Source organism: Pochonia chlamydosporia, chromosome 1 (genome assembly GCF_001653235.2).
Source record: "Pochonia chlamydosporia 170 chromosome 1, whole genome shotgun sequence".
Classification (NCBI taxonomy): Eukaryota; Fungi; Ascomycota; class Sordariomycetes; order Hypocreales; family Clavicipitaceae; genus Pochonia; species Pochonia chlamydosporia.
This window is the reverse complement of record NC_035790.1, coordinates 1691039-1713468: the sequence shown is the minus strand read 5'-3', so window position 1 is coordinate 1713468 and position 22430 is coordinate 1691039. Positions and strand designations below refer to the sequence as shown.

Genomic DNA, 22430 nt, shown 5'->3' with positions numbered 1-22430 from the left:
TACGACAACTAGAGCAAAATAAAGCACTTGAACTTTTATTGTCATACTTCACGGATGACTTGATATACAATTGCCAGATTTGCTTTTCTTGATTGCCATGCTTTGACGACATCACCACATGCCCCACTATCAAAACTCAAGTTTTACACCTCAGAGTCATCTTCACAAACAACACCACAAGTCACACATCATCTCAACAACAACACATCCAAAAGCCATCTTATAAAGCCTTCTCGAATCCCATCCCACCCTCCTCCTCTCCCCCTCCCACTCACCTTCACCTTCATCCTCAACACCAAACCATCATCACCACCATGCCCACACCCATCAAAACCACGCACGCCCTCCTCCTCGCATCCGGCGACCCCCCCGCAACAGTACACATCAAAAACATCCAATCCACCATCACCGGCCCCAGCGACGCATGGGGCCGAACAAACCGCCCCCAACCCATCTCCATCTCCGTCACCGTCCGCATGCTCAAGTCCTTCGGCTCGACCTCCACCGCCGACGCCCTCGCCTCCGACACGGTGCACTACGGGCTCCTCACGAAAGCCGTCCTCTCAACACTCACACGCCTCGACGCCCACGACCAAATCCTCACACTGCCGGACGTCCTGGAGAACATATGGATCGACCTCACCGGCCTGGACACGTTCGGATCTCCCGTAGACGACGACAAGGGCCCGCCGTTTCTGCAGCTCCAGTTCATAAAGAGTCTGGACGTGTCTGTTCGATTACCAAAGGCTACGCTGCAGGGCGACGGGGTGAGTCTGACGGGCACAGCGGTGTTTAGCAATGGGGCGATGACGATGCGTGGCATGAGGTTGAGGATTCATGACTTGCGGATCCCGATTCTCATTGGGCTGAATCCTAATGAGAGGTGTGCGAAGCAGACGGTTGTGACGAATGTTGAGGTGGAGAGGTTTGATGAGGTGCTTGATAGTTATTGTCTCCTGGAGGATGTGGTTGTCAAGGTATGAGGAGGTCAGAATGCTTGAAGTCGGATTGGAGCTAACCTGGTGATAGGCAATGACAAACTCGTCGTTTGAGACAATCGAGGCGTTGCTGGCGGATTTGGCTTTGCAAATCACGACGCACTTGGCAAAGAAGCATCAGGAGCCTCTGGATGGGGAGGGGTGGCTGCTCAAGATTGCGGTTGAGAAGCCTATTGCTGTTGTGTTTGCGGATGCGCCGTGCGTGGAGTTGAGAATAAACACGAATGATGTGATTCTCACTAAGGAGGTTGCGTAGTGGAACTAAAGAGACGTAAAAATATATTGAATTTGTTCAAAATACGCAGGTAAGCGTGTGTAATGACGCCGTCTACTTTAAACTCGTACTGGATACAAGTGTCTAAATGCCACGGATATCTATCTGGCTCACTTGCTCTAATTCGCTATCAAATGCTCTAGTCTATCTAATCTTGGTCTAATACCATTCTATCACTCTACGTGTCATTTCAAATCATACCGTGCCGAGTAAACTCCAAAAGGAAAACAATGCAATGAAGAGAAGTGTGACGCTATTCGAAATTACAAGTCTGCTTTTGCGCACTGAGGCACGTCGCCGTTGGTCACTTCGCGAATAAACTCGGGATCAGGATCGTACATCATAACGTGGAAGTGTTCAACGGCGTGAATCGACTTTAGCGCCGCCCAATTCTTGAACCACATGACCTGCGAATTATTAGCATTCATACTCACGCTCTTCAACTAGAGAGTGCGTTCAAGTCGGACACTTACGTTTTCGGCTGGAACCCTTGATCGGAACGTCTTGGTCACAAACGCGTCAATCTCTGCTCTAGCCTCTTCTGTCAAGTCCCCATTCACTTGATTGGCCTTCAACTCGAATTTGGTCCAGACAACGAGGTGGACGACCTTCTTGTCCAGTCCATAGGGCCAGTCGTTCCAGAGAATCTTGATATCGTCTGCATACTGGAACGGCCTTCCCCTGGCCTGGATAGGAGCTTCCCAGCGTAATCGTTCTTGGAGGATGAAGCTAGCAATGCTGCCGTATTGCTTGGCTAGTTTGAAAGTGAAGGCCTTGTAGCGTCTCAGCTCAGAAGGGATTCTCTGAAAGGCTTCCAGGCGGTTCTCCTGAATGATTGTGCAGACCTCTTCCCAAGTGAGAACTTGGAAGGCGGAATCTGGCGTGCCAACGATACGACGGTCCTTTTCGTTGAGGCTGGCGAGGAACGGAGGGCATTCAACGGTCCATTCGTGTGGAGGACAGTTGACCTGCCAATAGGGAACGACATCGAGGGAGCCCATTATCGGAGACGGAAGAGTTTGTATTCAAGATGTGCCAGAAAAGTCCAAAAAGTTTGGGGATCGTTATCGTCCGCCGCAAGATGAAGAAGGACGATGTCGGTGAAAGTGGATACTGATGCCGGCCGGCGACGATGAAGATGACGTTGATGCTCCGGGAGGGCTTATGAAGGGGGTTCGGCAAAGACACTGGATGGACAACAGGAAGTGTTTCTCGTGTGAAAGGACTTGCAAAAGACAACAATCAAAATGCGAAGAAGAAAGAAAGAAGAAAGAAATAAAAGGTTCAAGCTTCACAGTCTGGAGTCAGGTCCGGTTCTTACGGAAACGCCAAGTGCCCCAGACTCCACACGGAATGGTAGTGAATGGCCACGAGCACTGTGATGCCGGAATGTGAACAACGGCACGGCGGCTGGCATCTGAGTTATCGGTTGTCGGTTGTGCCAAATTGAGTCATGGACCAGCCACGAGCAGTGGACGATAGGCGGAGATGCCTTTTCCTCACAGGTCATGGAACGAATTGTGTGCCGAATTTGGTGTCCATGGCGGCCGGGAATCCAGTGTTTGGTGAACTTGCGGAGGGAGAAGGCACAAGAAGGTGGATGCAACGTTGTTCTTGGGTTGGACCGCGGCTGACTAAGGCATGGATTGGCCGCCGCTGGTCCTGGAACAGAGTCACTTGGCTTTGTGCCGATACGATTTACTTTGCCCTCGCGGAGTAGCAACAATAGGAAGTGAGTTATGTCCAGCGTTACTGCAATGCTGAAACATGGAATGAGCGTGCTTCAGTTTGGATTTTTGATCGCAGACCGTCTCGTGGTTTGCGTGTGACCATGTTGCCTGGTTTTGGTTGAAACAGTGTCTGTGATGGATGGATACGCAATGAAAGCAGTTTCTTTGTGACTACTTGCCGCCTGTGGCCAATATCTGAAAGAAGCCGCCGCCAACAACAACAACAACAACACCACATCACGGTTCATTGAGAAGCAATGTTTTGATTCTCAGGGTGTTTATTACAGTGGCGAACCCAGGTTCCAGTCCAGGTTTCTGCCCAGGCTGGTAGACCCGGTCAAACCGGAGACATTCGGCCATGTCAAACATTGAAGTGACCAATGCCGTCCCCACGTGTCACGGATGGGCTTCCGGTGAGGCCGGCCTTCTAGAATTCGAGGTGCAAGGATGAGACGGTGCAGATGTCATTGTAGAAATGATGATTTGTCGCTTGCCTTGGGTTTGCACAACATCTTTATCCGTACCATTGGGTCTTTGCAACTCGTCTTGATCGAGGGGCCATTTGCAGCAAGATTAGCCAGCGTACTCGAACTTGTAGTTATGTACTCTCCTGCGTATCTGAGCCAAGACAAATCTCAGCCAATGTCCAAAGTCGGCCGGTTTGCGAGTTGCCAATTTTATTGCTCGGTGGTAGCCCCTGAGCTCTCCAGATGCGGCAAGGCTGCGTGGTGACGCGAAATTATTGATATTGCTCTCATCTCAGGTGCCTTGGTTCTCTTTGGCGAAACGAGCAGCACCGAAATGCGTTTGGGACAAGACGGGCCGGATTTGCATTACATGCGGCACAAAAATAGCAATCAAAACCAGCAATAATATCGAATATTGGCGGTCGAACAGCATGAACCTACTGACACTTATTGAGGTGCTATGATGCGGCAGCTGACATGCCTGACGCTGGCCGATATTCAGGATTTGAAGCGTAGCTGGACTGTGTCATTGGGTGCAGTGCGAAATATTCGATCAACCAGTTGAGTTGAGCGAGGACAAACATCAAAAATATTGATGCGACTTGGCAGGTTGCAGAGATGGCCATGGTCAAGTGGTGGCAGGAATTGTCGCCGAACCCGAGCCGAAGTAGGTACAGGTAGAGGCGGGAAAAGGAAGGAACGTTGGAAACGGCGGGTGGGAAGAAAAAAACTTCAACGGCATCTGCGAGCTAACCCGATAATCAGCAATCCATTCACATCGTATTCCAAGTTGTTGGGTTCTAGCGTTTGAGATGGCTCATATCAATCGTTGATTTTTTTTCTTGCCATGCCAAAATTTTCGCCCTTTGCAGCGGCGTGTCCGCGATATGCAGCCACACTCTCTTCTGCCACAATCCTTCCAGATGTTGGTCAAAGTCCCTGATGGTCCATGTCTGGTCATGTCGTTTTGACCAGCACTAGATGCGATGGCGTGCAGTTCACCATGACATTGGCAGCTCACCACCTCAACCAACACCTACCTGCAATGCAATCATCCGAAGCACAAACAGACCAGTTGACGCAGATGCACAGATTGCGCACAATAATTGGACCAACCTAGAAGGCTTAGCTGCGCGATATCACCGGGGTCACTGCCTTGTTCGACCCGTTTATTGCTCGACGTGCCCACATTTCGAAGGTGCTTTCGCTTGTTTCGCCCCGTGGCTGTAGCACCGTGGTGGGGATGGACGATTAGACAGAAGCTGAGCGGTTTTGATGAGATTTGCCAGCCAGCGGGAAGAAATTGCGATGCCGCAAGGTGAGAAGTGATGGAAATAGATAATCCCATCTACGGAGTACGGAGCACATACAGTACATTGGCAAGGGGGCTTGATGGAGCAGCATGTGTTGATCTCCAAGCTAAAAATCCCGTGCTGTACTATTAATTACTTGCACGAGGGGATTTTTATTTTTCGCATCCCTTGTCGAGTCGATATCTGCCCGATGTCGAAGCATGGACCTGATAAACATGGACACGGACACGGACACCACCTGGACACAACGATGATAATACCGCCCCCTTTCGTTCTATCAAAATGGTTGAAAGGTCTTCTCCTCTGCTTCATGCTGGTGTGCCGCGAATCTTGACAAGATCGTCCGCTGATGCACATCATTGTGCTATTCAGGCCGTCTTCCTGACGTCAACATGTTTGCCCCTCTTTGAAAGGAAGGTGTTGAAGATTGCCTCTGTAGAGCTGCTTCAATGTTGGTTGTCATTGTGAGCTCCCAGCCATGTCCAGCCAAGTCTGTCCACTCCTACTCGTTGCCGCCGTCGCCCCTCCACACCAAGGAAGTAGTTTCTAAAAAAGCCTGTTAGTGGGCACCCAACTGGTTGCAGGGGCCACAAATTTGCCAGCCCAACATTGAACATCTGGTCTGGTTGAAGCAGCTCCATCGCCAGATTGCGTGCAATGTCTGGTGCATGCAGAATTGGCTGGGGAGCTCAATTCCTCAAAGCGAGCTAGTCCCCCCCACCACTTGCAGACTGCCACCAGACCTGCCCCCTGCCCCGCCTTCCTGGCTTCATTATTATTGACCAGACGTCTCTCAACCTCAACTTGTTTTCTTCATTCCTCTTGTTTCTCCAATTCACTCTCGTCCCGAATCGCTTTGACTGAGCTTTCGGTTCGATAGCTTTCCTTTCATACTCCACGAAAGTATCGAGTTCAACTTGTTACACGAATTTACGAGACTTGTACACAATGGCTGGCGTCGTAAAGAGCGCTCTCCCCTCGCACCTGAAGCCTGCCGGCCAGAACAGCGGCGACGACAACGGCTTTGAGAAGCGTCATCATGGCAAGACTCGTAGCCACATGGTGAGTAAATGCTTCTTTCTAAGCTCCTGCAGCTTCCCAAATGCTTTAATTAGCTTGCACACCCCTGGTCGCGGGCTATGAAACAGCACATTTGTTGCTGGCCTCCTTGTTTGGCTCTTTGTTGACTTGCTTGCTGGCAAGACACAAATCATTCACTACAGCTGTTGGGCGCGAGCTTGCGGTGCCCTGATATGATACAAACGTGGCTGTGTTATTTCTGAGGGCCATGTTTGAACACGGAGCTTCATCAAGGAGCTTGGACAGGGAGCTTGGACAGGGTGATGAGCTTGGGGCACAGTTCCTGATCTGGCACCTTGATGAGAGATGAGTCTCCGTGATGGGGCATCTGCGTTTTCTTTCGAACTTTCAAGGTCTGGCATAGAAGCAGTGGGCGCCTAGCTCTTCTGCTGCCTGTCTTTTGGAGTCTTTGAAGTTGACGGTCCTCAACATCTCCCTGTGATAGCCTCATTGTCTTGCGCCCCCGCCAGCTGCACCGCCTACTTCCCCAGCCATGCCAGATACACCACTCAGCACTGGCTGCAGCCTACTAATTGAATGCTCACAGGCTTTCGAAAACACCTCTACCAATGTCGCGGCAGCTCAGATGCGCAATGCCCTCACCAACCTCGCCGAGACTGTCGAGGACCCTAATGACAAGAAGGTATTACTCCAACCCCTGAGAGCGGGTGAGACCCGCAAATGTTGGGGAGCCTAGGCTGACTGCCTTTGTGATGTCTAGCTGTTTGAGACCGAGATGGACAACTTCTTCTCGCTATTCCGTCGCTATCTAAACGACAAAGCTAAAGGCAATGCCGTGTATGTTCCCCAATTAGATCGCAGCGAGCCGACGCCACGGGAATCGTAGAGCTAACACATATTTCTTAGCGACTGGGACCGTATTGCTCCCCCAGCACAGGGTCAGGTTGTCGACTATGAAGACCTTGCCAACTCAGAATCTGTCAACTTCCTCAACAAGCTTGCAGTGCTGAAACTCAATGGTGGTTTGGGTACCTCCATGGGTTGCGTCGGCCCCAAGTCTGTGATTGAGGTCCGTGACGGCATGTCTTTCCTCGATCTTTCAGTGCGACAAATTGAGTTCCTTAACCGCACCTACGACGTCAATGTTCCCTTCCTCCTCATGAACTCGTTCAACACCAACGATGATACTGCTGCCATTATCAAGAAATACGAAGGCCACAATGTCGATATCCTCACCTTCAACCAGTCCCGATACCCCCGAATTTACAAGGACTCGCTCCTGCCAGTCCCCAAGGACTTCAAGTCTCCCATCTCCGAGTGGTACCCTCCCGGACACGGTGACGTCTTCGAGTCTCTGTATAACTCTGGTGTCCTTGACAAGCTATTGGAGCGTGGCATTGAGATCATCTTCCTCTCTAATGTTGACAATCTGGGCGCCGTCGTTGATCTGCGCATTCTTCAGCACATGGTTGAGACCAAGGCCGAGTACATTATGGAGTTGACCAACAAGACCAAAGCAGACGTCAAAGGTGGTACCATTATTGACTACGAAGGCTCTGTTCGCCTGCTCGAAATTGCGCAGGTTCCCAAAGAGCACGTCAACGAGTTCAAGTCTATCAAGAAGTTCAAGTACTTCAACACCAACAACATCTGGCTCAACCTCAACGCTATCAAGCGCGTAGTTGAGAATGATGAATTGGAGATGGAGATTATCCCCAATGGCAAGACAATCCCCGGAGACAAGAAGGGAGAGTCTGATATTTCCATTCTGCAACTCGAGACTGCTGTTGGTGCTGCCATCAGACACTTCAACAACGCTCACGGTGTCAATGTTCCCCGCAGACGCTTCTTGCCAGTCAAGACCTGCTCCGACCTCATGCTGGTCAAATCCGACCTGTACACCCTCAAGCACGGCCAGCTGCAGATGAGTGCTGCTCGATTCGGCGACGCTCCTCTCATCAAGCTTGGAGGTGACTTCAAGAAGGTTTCTGATTTCCAGAAGCACATTCCTTCCATCCCCAAGGTCCTCGAGCTCGACCATCTTACCATTACTGGCGCCGTCAACCTGGGTCGCGGTGTCACCCTTAAGGGAACTGTCATTATTGTCGCCACCGAGGGCAGCACTATCGACATCCCTCCTGGTTCCATCCTCGAAAACGTCGTTGTTCAGGGTAGCTTGCGTCTGCTGGAGCACTAAACTACTCCGAAAATGACAGGAGAGGGGGCTGGTATTTCACATATATCATAATTCATAACATCAAAATTTGGTGCGTCTCGTCTCGCGAACATTGACGAGTTGCGACGACGACGAAGCCTGGACCGGCAGCGGGTTTTATTTACAGTTTCTTCTTTTATCTTCTAGCACGGATTATCGACCAGTGGGATGGGCACGACTGGCACCACACAGCACACAATACTACACATACATTAGATGATCATTTCCCGACCGCAATACGGACGTGATTTGAGTACGGAAGCTCGTTGCTATTTTCTTTGAATGGAGTGGTGGGAACCGGGGCATTTTAGTCGCAAAAACAAACGCGCTCTCAATACGTAGTGTAATTCAAAATAATGGGAACTCTTTCTTTTTTGTTTCTTTGTCAAGACCCTGCTGTTGCTGCTGAGCTCCGACTTGATTAGCGTGTTTTTAGTGACTCTCTGTGACGCAATTATGTGGGATTTTCCGAGCGAGGAATGAAGATGAAGCGCTTCCATAACTCCCAAACTTGGTTCGAGGCGGGGACCTGTATCTTGGCACGGAAGGCTACGAACTGTTTGTGAGGGACACAGCCGCATGCCATCTGAGTCTTTGTCGCAAAAAGGTTGTCGATGGACGAACTAATATCTAAATGCGGATCAGTTCGCACAGTCAGTCACCCTTTTGACGGCCGATGGTGCAAATTAGCAAGCCGAGACACGAGACTGCATGCGATGCTTGGACAGGACGGACAATCCGGCAGGGAGTCGCAACCTGGTGTTTCCCCCCCATTTAGCAAATAGGGACATAGTGATACCTTGACAGTGAGTCTGGTGGGTAGAAAAATTCCATCGTAGCATCCAATTGATCATTTGGCGGACAGAGCCGCATCTCGATACGAGCTCGGCAGTTGACAATTTTGGAAAAACAAATTGACCAATGTAGAATTGACGTGGCAACATGGTCATCACTCTTGTTTTCAGCTGTTGCGCTAGTTGAAAAGTCGCTGACTTGGAGGTCGGCGTCGTCACCAAGGTGCACAATCTGGAACATCCACCAGTCAAGTTAAGCGTGGAACAAAGAGCACAGCCCCAGAGAGATTGGATGGATTGTTCTCGGCTCAGTCCATATGCTGAGAGGGTGTGGCGTCGAGGTGCACATGTGGGTTGATGGGACAATCCGTTGCGGGAGGGAAGTCTCGTTGAAAGGAGGCGCAGCTCCATCCAAGTCCAAGTACGCGACGCGGGTGCGCGCTAACACTGGTTGTCTACAAAATCGCGAGGTTCTGAGACACAACTGTAGGCCAAGGCAAAAAAATAAAAATAAAAAAAATCTTCAGGGTTGAGGACTGCGACAAGTTCTGCAATGCGAGTCCCTAGCGCCCTGGGTCGTCACGGTCAACTGCCAAACAGCGCATGTGGCAACAGAGCATTGCCTGACGGATTGACCATGAGGTACCAGGCCCAAGTTTCCGGTGAAGCAGGTGCAGTTGCTTCTTTGGGCATGGCGCGGTGATGATTATCCAGTAAAGACCTTTGAAATTGGTGGCACCCAACGTTGGACCCGAGGCTGGCCAACTGCATCTTTTGCCTGTTGTCACATTGACACAGGTAGGCGACAGCCGATTTCTCACTGGCGTGACGATGCTGACCCCTGGGTTCGCTCATCAAATGCTGCCGCCGCCATGTTTCGTGATGCAAGTTTACGGCGAACCCCCAAGACCAAAAGACCAAAGTTGGTTCGCGTGCAATTGTGTCATAATAATAAGGGGTGCTACAGCTTGCACATCCCTCCATTTCCATCTTACTGTTTGGAGCCATCGGGTCACTGTTTGCTGGAGTCAGGTTGTTTCTGGTTATTGATGGTGCGACTCATATGACAGTGCATCACAAGGCGGAGCCATGGACTGAGCAATTTGGGTCTTGACGTCAACGAAAAAGCTTGCGCCAGGATATTGTATGAAGCTGGCGGCTTAAATGTGAGTGACACCGCTTTGTCTTGCTGATATTGATGTTTTCAGAGGCATTTTGGAGGTTCTTGCTTCCGCGATTGGATTGCCCAATGCCAAATTGTAACAGCCTGGCTATCGCCACAGTTGGCCCAAGCGTTTCATTGGACCAGGGGCGAGGCTTACAGCTGGTAAAGCTGGTAAAGCTGGAGAAATGCCAAATTCCGACATGTCACTCAATGTTATTGAATTGGTGAACTGTGTTGTCAATGACTAACATGGCCATTCCTTGACGGTATTTGTTCTCTCATGTGTTCTTGCCATCGACCAAAGGAAGACACACTGGCCATCCCGTCGACATCGTCAGCGCCCATGGCCAAGGTTCTGCGCCAGGCACGGAGATGTTTCTGGCCCTTTTTAAAATGGAGGTGTGGACACTCACCAGGCTTGGCCACAAGGGGTCCTTCAAGCCTCCGCTTGTGCCGTGAGTGTCCATCAAATGCCTCCAAGGCAGCACACCTCAGGCCAAGCGACCTAGCGAACGGGTTCCGAGCTAGGCTGAATGGCTTGCTTGCTGTTGGTGGTTCCTGGACCTGGAATGTAATGAACCACGGCCACGACGAGGTACATCGACCACTTGAGCTTTGGACATGGGGTGGATAATTTGCCGCCTCATCCACAATCCATCGGCTTGCCCCAGGTCGAGCAAGTCCAGTCCAGCTGTGAAATCTATTTCAATCTGGGGTGCGCCTCATCTGCCCGTAGTTGATCCTGTTTCCCCCTTCTTCTTCTCTTGATCCTCCGTAATAATATTTCGTCGACGGCTTGTACAATCGTTTGGCCTTGTCCACCCTGAGCATTCACACCGTCGCATCTTGTAAGTGCTGTCGAAATCCGTGGATCTTCACCCCGTTTCCTGTTGTTTGTTGTTTTTGCCACGGTTGAGACACCATCGCACCCGTCGACCAGACGAGCGAGAATTGGCAGCCGGTTCGTCTGGGGTAGTGTGCCGTGGCGGCCAATGTCGCGAGTGTCAGCGATGCCGAGCGAGTGTTCAGGCTATTGCTGTTGGTGCTTTCCCCTGAAGCAAAGAGGACATTGATTGAATCCAGTCCTCTGCCTCTACAATGATGGAGCAGAGCTGCTGCAGATCTCCTGTCCTCAGCTGACACTCCATCAATTGATTGTCTCAGCCTTAAACCCACACCCTGGTTGAAGGCGGCGTCGGACTCGTGGGTAGCTCTTGCCACTCGCTGTTCGCGCGTAGACTGCAACTGCTGAGGTCTCTGGCCTCGTCTAGCCCTTCTTCCTCGGGTCAAATTGCCAGTCCGACATGGACTTGACCAGACTCCATGTGGACTTTCGTTTAATTCTGGGCGGACGGGTCTCCAAATTGCGCAGGCACGCCTCAAGTAGAACCGAACTTGGCGTAATACAAAAGGGGCGAAAGCCATCGACACAGGCAAAACATTTTTTTTGCTAACCACACTCTCTTCACAGTTTGCACTCTTCTTGACAATCGTTCGCATACTCTATTCAGCGTTTACTCAAAATGCAGTACACTCTTGTCCTCTCGGCTCTTGCCGCCCTTGTCGCTGCCGCCGACCGCCCTTCGTTCCTCAACGACAAGTTCCAGATCACCGAAGGCGAGAACTTCACCTTCAAGTTCAACAACTGCCAGGGCGGATGCACCATCGTTCTCAAGACAGGTAGCTCCGGTAATCTGAAGGATGTCAAGACCATTACCAGTACGTTCTCCTTAGTTGGATCCATTTTCTACTGAGGTGCCCATCGACTAACACAATCAACTAGCCGGCGCTACTGGCGAATCCTTCACCTGGACACCATCTGGTCTTCCCTCGGGCACCTATGCCTTTTATATTAAGAACAATGGCAACGGTCTTGACAACTACTCCAAGCAATTCACCTACAGCGGTACTGGCGCGACCGCCAGCACTACTGATGCTAGCAGCACCGCTTCGGAGACTGCTTCCTCCACCGAGGCTTCTTCCACCACCGCCAGCAGCACTGCTAGCAGCACCACCGACAGCAGCACTACCTTGAGCAAGACCACCAGTGCTGCTTCTACCACCAGTGCTCCCTCCAGCACTACTTGTAAGCAGCTGCCCAAATCCAACCCCCCCAAGAGTCAATTTGATGAATTGTCCGCTAACATGACTTGTTTTCACCCTAATTTAGCCCAGTCGTCCACTTCCACCAGGTCCACCACCGCAGCTTCCACCACTGTTCCCAACGGTGGTGCCCGCGCTACTCCCATGGCTTTCGTCGCCGGTGCCGTCGCTGCCCTTGCTTACCTCGGATAAGTTCCTTTACGAGTAAACGAGATGGGTTTTTGGTATTTCTGAACGGATGGATTATGTGATTCGACGCGGCGAAACTTTTAGTACTTAATAATTCCCCAGCTAGCGACCTTGTGCTGCCATTCATTTGAAAGCAGGAGGGGGAGCCATTGAGCATACATTGTCATTTCATTTTATGCGTACATTTTTGCTCTCTTTGGTATCGGTTTGTGCTGGGTATACCTGGGAACTCTAGGTTTGTTACAGTACCAGTAATGGATAATATAATCGATAACAAGTGGGCCAATTGTATATCCCAGACGCTTGCCAAGCCGTGAAATGGTGAACCTTTGTTTCAACTTTTCCATCTTTTCGAAACGGGGGGTCAAATGATCTGTTTTCTACATCGTGTACTCCATATTTGTCCCATCAAAAGTTAAATCCATTGCAGATCGATCTGCATCTCTTATCCGCCGAACCATGTGGAGTCCGGATCCCCTGGGCAAGGATACGAAAAGGAAAAGAAAGTCAACTGGAGTCGCCCATTCGTCTCTACGGCTTTGGGCTCGTATTTCTTTTGCGTGTCGTTGACGGATTTGAATCTCTCCACATTATGACGTCTGCATGAACATGGTACCCTGGTGTTTAGGTACATGATCCATTGGGGTATCTTGTGCGCCTTCACGTGGTTATGTATTAGGCCGTGATGCATAAAGCCGCCATTGGTGTGACGTGTTCATGATGCACATCATGCCTGATTTGGAGTTTGCCACTGACAGATGAGGCTCTTTTGGTCATTATTAACCCTAAAGAAAAACTAAAGAGAAAAAGAATAAATTACACTGAACAGTACTGTGTTGAATCTTGGATAGTAATCAAGAACAAAAGATATTGGAAACAGAATCTTGGTACACACAATCCAATTCGAACAGGTCCCTTTTCCCAAGTCTATAGATGCCTCCTTGCTTTCTTATTTCCAACCCAGCTTTTTTTTTTATCACGGGGTATTAAATGTTTTGCAAGCCTGCACGGGGTATCTAAGTGACAAAGGAGAAGGGTGATAACAAGGAAAATTGACAATGATACGGAAAGCAGGTTTGGGGGCAGTGGTAGTGGGTACAGGGGGGTTTGTAACCGGCCATGGCCGTAGCCAGTACGGGAAAGAGACGACATTGATTGCTCAATATGTAGTTCTGAACGGAGAGTAAGGAAAAATGGGGGAGTACAAAAGCTCAGCGCCCAATCAAGGAACAAGTATTGAAGAAGGGTGTGGTATATCCGGGTAGCCATGACAGTCATATCTCATAACAATGGCCGTTGGACTTAGAAAGTCGTTGCGTAGTGGTAGGTCGTGGTCTCTGCATCCCCTTCCATTGCCCACGCACCAACAGCAAAAACATCAGACTCATAAAAGTCGGTGCTAACAGGGGCCCATGGGTCAAGATGTCGGGCATTCTCAACAAGGTAGGAGTTGCGCGTAGCCGTGGACACATGGGTCTTGACACTACCGCCGCGGCACTTGGGGCAACGACGGTGACAACGACGTCCCTCGCCGTTCTCGGCTGCCTCGCAAACGCTAGGTGGACAATTATTTAAAGTATCGAAGAGCTGGACGTTTGTCGCCGACAGCTCCTGACCCGGTCCATAGCTGTGAATATCGTCACTGTAATTCGACGGTGGGGCGCTGTCGGTTTGGACGACAACCCAGTCCCCAGCGTCCTCATGGCGAGACGAAGAGGAATATGGATGAGTATCCATGAGAGTAAGGGAACTTAGGTCGATGACAGTAGAGTCGGAGGTCTGCCCCTGCTTATTTGTGACACTCTTGCATTTTGCAGGCTTGGTGCCGTGCTCGGCCGTTTTTGAATTCGGTCGTTGAGGTAGCTTTGCAGAGCGAGAGGAGTCGAAGGGCATGCTCACAATCTGGAACGCTGCCGTGGGAATGCTGAGGAATATTTCGATTCGTAATCTCGTAATAGAGTGCTAAGGACCACCACAGGCTACGCTGTCGTCTCATTCAAGTAGGATTGCTTGCGCTGTTGTGGTTCGTGTAAGCCACCGATGGTAGCCGACTTTGGAAGCAACTCGATACAAGAACCGGAGAAAGTGGGAAGAATTGGCCGCTCTCAGGGCCAAAGGGCTCCAAGTAGTATCTTGGAAATACTAAAAAATGATAATACTCGGGCAGAACTAAAACTCTTTACAAGGAGAAAAGTGTCTTGCGGTGAACAATTGAGAAGGAAGGAAGTTGGTGGGCAGTGTTGGCTTTATAGGTTGGGGAAGGTGCAGCCAGACCCAAGTGAAGTAAGGGACCAGAGTCCTTGAACCTCAAGCACGACGCATGTACGGAGGAGCATGGCTGCAGGATGCGCAGGACCAAGACCCTAAGACAACATCAATTCAGACACCACGATATGACAAAGCACCGGCAGGCAAGCCTTCACACTTCGAGGAGCGGGGATTCCCCAGTATGCTTGGGCCGGCCGATGCAGTACCGATGTTGTGCACCACCAAACGGCCCTGAAGCCCGAGTTTTACGCAGCAGCCAACGAGTGAGGAGTCATCATCGGTGTGCCCCGGCCACAGCTTGGGCCAAAATCTCGAACTACAACACAAGGAACGTGAAGCTAAACAGAGATACATCAGGAAGGCATGTGTCACGAGGACCGGACTCCGTCGCCGGCACCAGCATCGAGCCAACGAGCATCTGGCCCAGCGGGAGATGCCAGTAAGGACTGGTGGGTAGCAGTCAGGATGCCGTGTCAAGCTCCCTCCAGGGCCCCTGGCCAGTTGATCGTTCAACTTGAGCTTTCCAGGATGCTAGCACTTTGTGAAGAACCACGGTGGCCCAAACTGAGTGTTGGCTAGTGTGCTCGCCTCACTTTGTTTGAGTTGCTGGCCGATGCAGCTTTTGGTTCTGGCTCCATATTATCATAGACCCACCAGACGTTTCTGTTTGCAAATTCGTTGTCAACATGATGATATTTACTGGAAGTGTCAACTTGGCACTTGCAGGAGAGGAGATTCTTGTTAGAGTCTCTTGAATTTCGGAGAGAATGGGAGTTCGATTCCGAAGTATTGGGGTTCCACTACCGGCGGGAATCTTGACCCGTCTACAGCACCAAACTCCCCAACCTGGACTTCACGACAACCAAACAGCCAACCAGTTGTGGCTGTGCGTCAAGGACTCCCCAAGCCGACTCCCACCTATTCGCAGGGGGGTATCTACGCCAGGGTTGTCTGGTGAGTGAGTGAGAGTTCCCACTGGAAAGGATCCCCGATTCTCAAGGTCCTGACATGTGGAAGTGTTGGTTCTTGTCGTGATTGGGTGTGTTGGGCGCTGAGCTGGCACACATTTGGGGGCATGACAGAGTGGCATCTCAAACCTGAGAGCACAGCATCACAGAAGAAAGGGCGCCACCAAGAGCTGTCAGTTGGCTGGGTGCAGGCTTCCCATCCTGGCTTGTGTGTGTGGCTTGGAACATTGGGAGCATTGGGCAACTTACAGTTTACGTGTTGGTCAAAGTCATGGATCCAGGCTGATAGGAGAGTCCCGAGTCCCGATTGCTTGCTTGGGCATTGAGCACGGACAAAGATGCAACCATCCTGCCTCCTTGTTGCCAAGTTCTGGAATGCTTCTACCATCAGCTCTCTGGCTCGCTTCCTCGCTCGCTTCTGTTTTGCCGATAGGCGGATGTGACGTAGAGCAGCCATTTGGACATGATCCCTTTCTGGACCAAACAGCCTTACAGACCGTTCCAGACGTCAGCCAGTGCGCAACACCACCCCGCTGTCCTGGATGGTGCGTCTTGAAACTTGGCAAGCTACATGCAATACCGACATGCAAGTTCGCTTTGCTTTTAATAGCCTAGACCTTACTCACCGAACAATCAAGAGTAAAGGCTCCCAAGTCCCGCGTTACAGCCAAGATGCCGTTCAATTCTCGAGCCCCGAGACCAATGAAACGAACGAGGGCTTGTCATCCAGGCAGAAGAATATCGGGGTCTTGGCACCTAGCCGAAAACTTGATGCACGTCATGGGCTCCTGGAGCACCCCCCCAGGTCCAAGTTGGAACTAAATTAATTGTCTTTTTCTCATCAACTGGGCACATCATTGGTTGTAGGAATGTCGCATACCTACCCAGCGCGCTTTTATCTTGTCTGGCTCAACCAGGTGCTGTAACAGGGTCACCATTGTCACGATACGTACCGGCTGGAAGTATGCCAGGGAACGACAAGTATTAGCATGGACCAACTAACGTTGACATGCAGTCGTATGCAATGCTCACGAGGGGCTCAATCGGTATACCAAAACAGTCTGCGCAGGGACTGACGCAGAAGCCAAAAAAAGTCGCATAATCCATCTTTGTGACTGGTTTCCAAGGCATGTGCAGCGATTAGCAGATGACAATAATAGCTCACTTTGACCAACTAGTCCTGGACCGTTGCTCAGGGGGCCAAGAATCCGTTGGAGCTTGGAATACTCCTTTTTTGGGACCCCCTCCTCCCCTTCTGGAGAAGCAACCTGTCAGACGCCACGGTGCTACAGCAAAAAGTGGCTGGCGAGCGACCTTGGAAAAGAAGCCAATCTATGCACCACTTTTCAGGCCAGCGGCCAGAGACGAGAGGAAACTGACCAGGAATAGGATCTCGACAACCCTCCGCGATGGGTACGTCGTCTAGAAAGCCACCTCACGGCGAAGCATCATGACGGAGCTCAAACCCCTTGGTCACCCGCTTTGGAGCTCCGCACGCCAAGTTCCCGGGAGGACGAAGACTTAACGGGGCCCATTGAGCTACCAAGGTACTTTGAACAGAACAGCCGATACATTTGCTTTCCTTGAACAGCGGCTGATGGCTCCGAGAAGACGCGACCGAAATATTGGCATCCCACCAGAAGCTCCATGATGTTTAGCGCCAGCATCAACCCCAAACCTCTTCAAGGCATTGACCACTAGCAGACCCTGCGCACCCCCCACAAACCCGTTGGTCTGCGCCCAGCTTCTTTGCGTCCACTTCTTCTGCCGTTTCTCGAAACCTACCACATCGGGTCCAGCTGATCAAGGGGGTCTGTTAATCACTGCCCATGCATTGCAGACCTGCAGGACTTGGTCCGGGGGCCGACGATCAATGCCAACCCAGTACGGAGCAGCTGTCGCGGCATTGGACGACAGACCTCCATCACCACCCGGTTTTGGGAGGGATAACACGGCACGGCTGTTGGGGTTCTCGATCCCCGACTCCCTTGCTCACCAGACTAGTTTGAATCGGAATCAGCTTCGTAAAATCGCTCACGTCTTGCCCATTTTGTAGAACTCCGCAAGGCATATTTCCAAGACATGGCGGCATGAGAACAGGACTGTGCTCATCCTTCTGCTCCAGAACACTTTGGAGCCACTCTTCTCCGGAATAGTGTCATGTTGGTGTTCCTCCATCCATGGCGGTCGTCATGAGAACAGTTTCGGAGCGTCCGAAGCGGAGTACAATTGCTTTCCCCGGTTTCCAGTTTCCACTTTGCTTGGGGGAATGACTACTTGTCATGATGCGTAAGCCAGCCCAAGTCGTCGTGTTGCCGTCTGTTGGTTATCATGATTGCTGTACTTGACCTTCGCCAAGTGTAAAATCCATGGATTTTATGCCATGACCTTTCATGATTGGTATGATTTCGGGCTCACCGACCAGGAACAACAGCACAGTAACCCAGATAACCTGGCAACCTCACATGCAGATAGTGTGGTGGCTGGTCAGAGGCAAATGAATGCGTGCTTAAAGCATTAACCCCCCTACCCTAGCTAACTATCAAGCTCTCCGACTCAAGCTCTAGCTTCCCAAGCTTGCCAAGTCGAAGAAGGGAACGCCTCCACCCCCTTCCCCCAAAGAAAAGCTCCATGATCTTTCCACGGCCATATCTGTTCCCTGACGCAATGGTTGCAGTTGATAGTCTGCCTGCTTGCGTTGCTGAGTTGCGGTTCCAACCTACAAATTATTGTCATTTGGTGACGCAGAATTAACCGAGTGTTCCAACCCTTGACGCATGCTCCCAACGCAAATCGTGCAGCAATGATCCAGAAAACATTTAATTGGGTATCCAAACCAATAATTTCAACCGGTAACATAACAGTTCACAACACATTTGTTGCCTGTCTATGAATCATGATTTCGGTGACTTTACATTGGCCTTGAGTATCCGTTTGGTCCTGGCGTTGGCGGTGGCATGTTTGCAAAGTCCAAGTTTTCAGAATGCCAGGTCCAAAGAGGCGCAAGTTCTCCCATCTGAGCAGCAGTCAGATTTTCAATGTTGAATTCTGGACCAGGATCAACAATTTGTTGTTGATAAACGCCGCCGTCTAAGCCCACGGGGTCATTCAACGTAGGAAAAGGGGGCATCACATGCTCATTCATGTTTGGAGGTGTGTTCTCCGAGCTGCCTGACCATCCGTGAGGCGCATGTACTTCTTCGGCAAACTGGTTCGTACTCGACGGCATCAGTGGCCCCTGATGATTGACTGTCATGTAGTTGATGTTCTGGGGCAACACTTGATGTCCATACTCTGAGATATTACCGTTGTTATAGTCCACATGGTGAGGAGCCATGGCAGGTGCTGGCATTCGAGCTGCCATGGGGTTAGGCAAAGGGGCTGCTGGAATGGGCGCGGCCGGTATGCCTTCTGCAAGTGGTGGCGGTACATTTGTTGGAGCTGCTGCAAGTGCTGTCCTCCTTGCAGGAGGCGGTGCGGGAGCTGGACCTGGAGGGTGAGACGAAGGCAATACCGCCGTTGGTGCGGGAACTTGGGAAGCCGATGACACGGCTTCTTGAGTAGGTGCGCGTGGTGATGGTCGGGCTTGAACCTTGGTCCGCTTCACTTGGCGCTCCAGATCCCTCCTAGGTACTGCCTCTGGTAGCCTCCGAACAAGCCTCTCGAGGATGTCGTAAGAGGTCTTGGATGTTTTTGAAATCGTGTTCAATTTCCTGAGCATATCGACAGCATCTCCGATAGATGATAGAACATCAGACCGATTACCTATGGTGCGCTCCGTATCCTTGAGAACAGCGGTGCACAGTATGGCAGCGGTATCAAATATTGAGAAGATGATAAAGTGCAGGCGGCCGTCTCGGTTATAGATCACGTCAACCCATCGGCGAAGAGTCTTCATGAGCTTCAAACTATACCAGATACCTATACTACGGATGTTGAGTTCGTCGACAGGAGATTCCCAGGTGTACTGCTTGACCATGTAATGCCGGATTGGATTCAGGATCAAGAGACATGCCATGGTGTAGATGTAAAATCGATGGGCAAACAGCCATGCGCAGCTTTGGTCCTTACTGGTGTCCGGGTTCTCAAAATCGTACTCGGGAGGAAAGCTCTCCACCCATTTTTCAATAATTTCCTTGTACTCTTGAACTTCCTCTGGGGAGATGATGTTCTTTGGGGCACTGAATCGCGAAGCTAACTGGCGAGTCAAACCAGATTGCATCTTCATATGTTGCAAAGGCGAGATAACATGACCTTCGAGTGTTAGTTTGGGCAACTCTGCGTTGCAGTCCGTTCGGTCGATGATCTTGGGCCGCGACAGGCCAGAAGATATTTGCCTATGATTCAGACGATTAAAACGAATTTTGGTGAAAGATGTATAGGAAAGTTGTGACCGTACCAGTCCCATGTATCCAAGATGCACCATAATCTCCTGCGCATTTCTAGGTCAAACTCCGTTACAGTTCCGGGGGACGGCTCCTTGTGATATCCCAATTCATGAGCCTCCAAAATGGCGGCGCTAAGAACGTGCCAGGCCTCGAGAAACTTGGCTTCAGCTTTGTACCAATAACAGGAGTGCAAAAGACGTTGAACATTGAGGTAGTGGTAGTGGCCAACGGGAATGACGCTGGCGAGCTCTCGCATGGCTCCATGGAGTTGGTCAGACACCACGTCCATTGTATCTCCTAGCTCCCTCTCGAGAGCCTTTTCCTCCGCACTCTCCACATGCTGTAGCGCGCACGAGCAGATAATGGCAAGCAGACATGTGTACTGGAGCGACAGAGGTCGATTTTGTGACCGCCTATCCCACCAGATGTGGTAGTCCTGCAAGAATACAGGGGGATATATGATGTAATAGTGATAGTTGATGTCACCGAGGAAGTTCTGCATGAGTATATCTGTCGACGGGAAGAAAGTACCCGACAGATGGTCAGCATATTGATGGTAGCAGATATGGAAGGACCTACCCATGGATTGTCGCTGCGGAAGGAGCTTGAGAACCCGCTGCATCTGAGGGGACGAATCGGCATCGACGTAGTCTTGTTTGGGAGCTGGCTTCTCGGACTGTACAACACCGCAATTTACAACCTTAGCAAATGCGACTCCCGAACGTATACCCAGACTTCATTGTTGGTAAGGCTGAAAGATCAGAGACGGCTGGCGACAGAGTCGACACCGGCCGTTATGTGCAACATACCACTCCATGATCGATTCCTAGCGTGGCGTACAGACGAGTCGCTAACGCATCAAAACCCGCACCGTCTTCCTCCTCGGGTTCATCACTGCCTCGGTTCGAATAATCGTCATGCGTCCGCTTTAGTTTCTCTGTCAAGTCGTGGGCGGGTGTCTCCAAAGTCGGGTTGGAGTAGTTGTACCGACACTCGTCGGCTATCTTGCGTCGCTGGCACCGGTCGCAGGGCCATTCACGGTTACACTGCAATGCCGCGTTAGTCTATGGCGTATACGAGCTGAGGACTTAACCACCGATGAAATCCTGAACCGATCGGTGTTTTCTCGACGATGTTTAGTGACGAGAATTCCAGTTGAGCCAGCACTTGCTTCGCCACCGAAATACCGCGACCTCTTCCCAGAAAGCACGAGGCATGTAGCAGGAATTCTGGTCTCTCGAAACAGCACTGACGCCAATTCTCAACTCCGGCAAACTTGTTGCATCGGCTCGCCAGATGAATAGTTCTTGCAGTTGAGGGCGTCAAATCTCGCACAGGGATACATTACACACTTACCTTTTGCTTTCGTCGCTGACACTCGGTGCAGGCAGATCGGTTGTAGCCGGCTTCACGGTTCGAATCATCTACAGGGGCGCTTGTGGACACGGCGGTAGCCATGACTCTGATGTCGCTTTCCCTCTGAACAAGCTTCCAGAGAGGATTTTGCGATTCAAAGGCCTCAAGTCCGAATACGTCTGTTCTGAGTTCAGATGCTGTCGGGGTAGAGGATGTTGGTTCCACGCTTGCTCCGTCACTCGTGTGGGCGGAGTGGCCGTTGTAGCTCCCCAGCCCGTTTATTTCTATCCTGGGGTCAAATCAAGTCTTGGTTCATTTGGCCGGCATCGCATTTTAGACCATGACGGGACCTTTCTCTCACACTCTAAGCTTCTTTCCGCTCCCGTCCAAGACGTCGCTGGGGCTTCCAGCTAGTGCTGCAGCGTCACAGCCATCTCAGTGGCTCGCCGGACGTATCGCGGATCTCACTGGGTCCTGACCATTGCACCTCACAATCAAGACCTGGTGGCCACGGACCTTGCCAGTGGCGCCCAATCAGAACGATGTGTTACCTTGGACGGAGCTGGGGCCCGGGTGGAGTGTGGAATTTCCTTGTCGAAATGCCCATGTCGTCGAACTACCTTCAGACCATGACCACGTCCTGTCATCCAGACTCAACAACTGGGCTTGGAGTAATGCACCATCCTGTGGACAGACACATGCGAATTGACGACTGAAGCTGCTCAGGTGACTTTCACTTGGGTCGAGTTGTAGTTTACTTGTGAGGCCGCGCTGACCCTTGTGATGTTAGGTCTATTTCCTGTTTAGATTGTAATTTCAACGCTCGGTCAGAGTTCAGGCCAAGGAACACGCAGCACGCTGCCCAGTTGTCCATGACATCTCCGGGCAACCGTCTTTGCTTCTGTAGCCAACACCACTGGCGTTGTCAGCTCTGTGCGGAGCGCAAGACGTCTCACGACGGATGTCTGATTACTATTACTTGAGATTACCATGGCTTATTTGAGGAAGCTGAACCACCCAAATACCCGGAACCACCCCAACCGCAGACCCTGGTCGCACATCTGGTCCCCCAACCATCTATTGACCCGGTGCCGCAACCGCCCTCCAATCCTAGAAACTTTCTCGCCCCCAATGTGTATCTGGATGGTGATGGGCAATCTG

At 51.1% G+C, this 22430-nt stretch overlaps 9 protein-coding genes across 9 annotated transcripts; 4 read left to right on the top strand and 5 right to left on the bottom strand.

Moving 5' to 3' along the window:
- Positions 1-314: 314 nt before the first annotated feature.
- VFPPC_12775 (dihydropteroate synthase) lies at positions 315-1254 on the top strand (the record flags this gene model as incomplete). Its single annotated transcript, XM_018290552.1, has 2 exons — positions 315-977; positions 1030-1254. The coding sequence occupies 2 exons, from the start codon at positions 315-317 to the stop codon at positions 1252-1254; spliced, it is 888 nt and encodes a 295-aa protein (XP_018148521.1).
- Positions 1255-1535: 281 nt separating this feature from the next.
- On the bottom strand, positions 1536-2273 carry VFPPC_00415 (hypothetical protein; the record flags this gene model as incomplete). Its single annotated transcript, XM_018280436.1, has 2 exons — positions 1536-1679; positions 1746-2273. 2 exons carry the CDS (start codon positions 2271-2273, stop codon positions 1536-1538), a joined length of 672 nt encoding a protein of 223 aa, XP_018148520.1.
- Positions 2274-4861: 2588 nt separating this feature from the next.
- On the top strand, positions 4862-5116 carry VFPPC_17404 (hypothetical protein; the record flags this gene model as incomplete). The annotated part of the gene is made up of 1 exon (XM_022429116.1): positions 4862-5116. One exon carries the CDS (start codon positions 4862-4864, stop codon positions 5114-5116), a length of 255 nt encoding a protein of 84 aa, XP_022285867.1.
- Positions 5117-5730: 614 nt separating this feature from the next.
- Positions 5731-8020, top strand: VFPPC_00414 (UTP--glucose-1-phosphate uridylyltransferase; the record flags this gene model as incomplete). The annotated part of the gene is made up of 4 exons (XM_018280435.1): positions 5731-5844; positions 6410-6505; positions 6584-6660; positions 6730-8020. The coding sequence occupies 4 exons, from the start codon at positions 5731-5733 to the stop codon at positions 8018-8020; spliced, it is 1578 nt and encodes a 525-aa protein (XP_018148519.1).
- A 2808-nt stretch (positions 8021-10828) lies between these two features.
- On the bottom strand, positions 10829-11497 carry VFPPC_15130 (hypothetical protein; the record flags this gene model as incomplete). The annotated part of the gene is made up of 1 exon (XM_018292883.1): positions 10829-11497. One exon carries the CDS (start codon positions 11495-11497, stop codon positions 10829-10831), a length of 669 nt encoding a protein of 222 aa, XP_018148518.1.
- Positions 11498-11520: 23 nt separating this feature from the next.
- On the top strand, positions 11521-12292 carry VFPPC_15129 (extracellular matrix protein precursor; the record flags this gene model as incomplete). Its single annotated transcript, XM_018292882.1, has 3 exons — positions 11521-11716; positions 11781-12083; positions 12168-12292. The coding sequence occupies 3 exons, from the start codon at positions 11521-11523 to the stop codon at positions 12290-12292; spliced, it is 624 nt and encodes a 207-aa protein (XP_018148517.1).
- A 1299-nt stretch (positions 12293-13591) lies between these two features.
- Positions 13592-14182, bottom strand: VFPPC_12774 (hypothetical protein; the record flags this gene model as incomplete). Its single annotated transcript, XM_018290551.1, has 1 exon — positions 13592-14182. The coding sequence occupies one exon, from the start codon at positions 14180-14182 to the stop codon at positions 13592-13594; it is 591 nt and encodes a 196-aa protein (XP_018148516.1).
- Positions 14183-16985: 2803 nt separating this feature from the next.
- Positions 16986-17192, bottom strand: VFPPC_15128 (hypothetical protein; the record flags this gene model as incomplete). The annotated part of the gene is made up of 1 exon (XM_018292881.1): positions 16986-17192. One exon carries the CDS (start codon positions 17190-17192, stop codon positions 16986-16988), a length of 207 nt encoding a protein of 68 aa, XP_018148515.1.
- Positions 17193-18436: 1244 nt separating this feature from the next.
- On the bottom strand, positions 18437-21371 carry VFPPC_12773 (fungal specific transcription factor; the record flags this gene model as incomplete). Its single annotated transcript, XM_022428849.1, has 4 exons — positions 18437-19862; positions 19925-20589; positions 20723-20959; positions 21270-21371. 4 exons carry the CDS (start codon positions 21369-21371, stop codon positions 18437-18439), a joined length of 2430 nt encoding a protein of 809 aa, XP_022284667.1.
- Positions 21372-22430: the final 1059 nt, after the last annotated feature.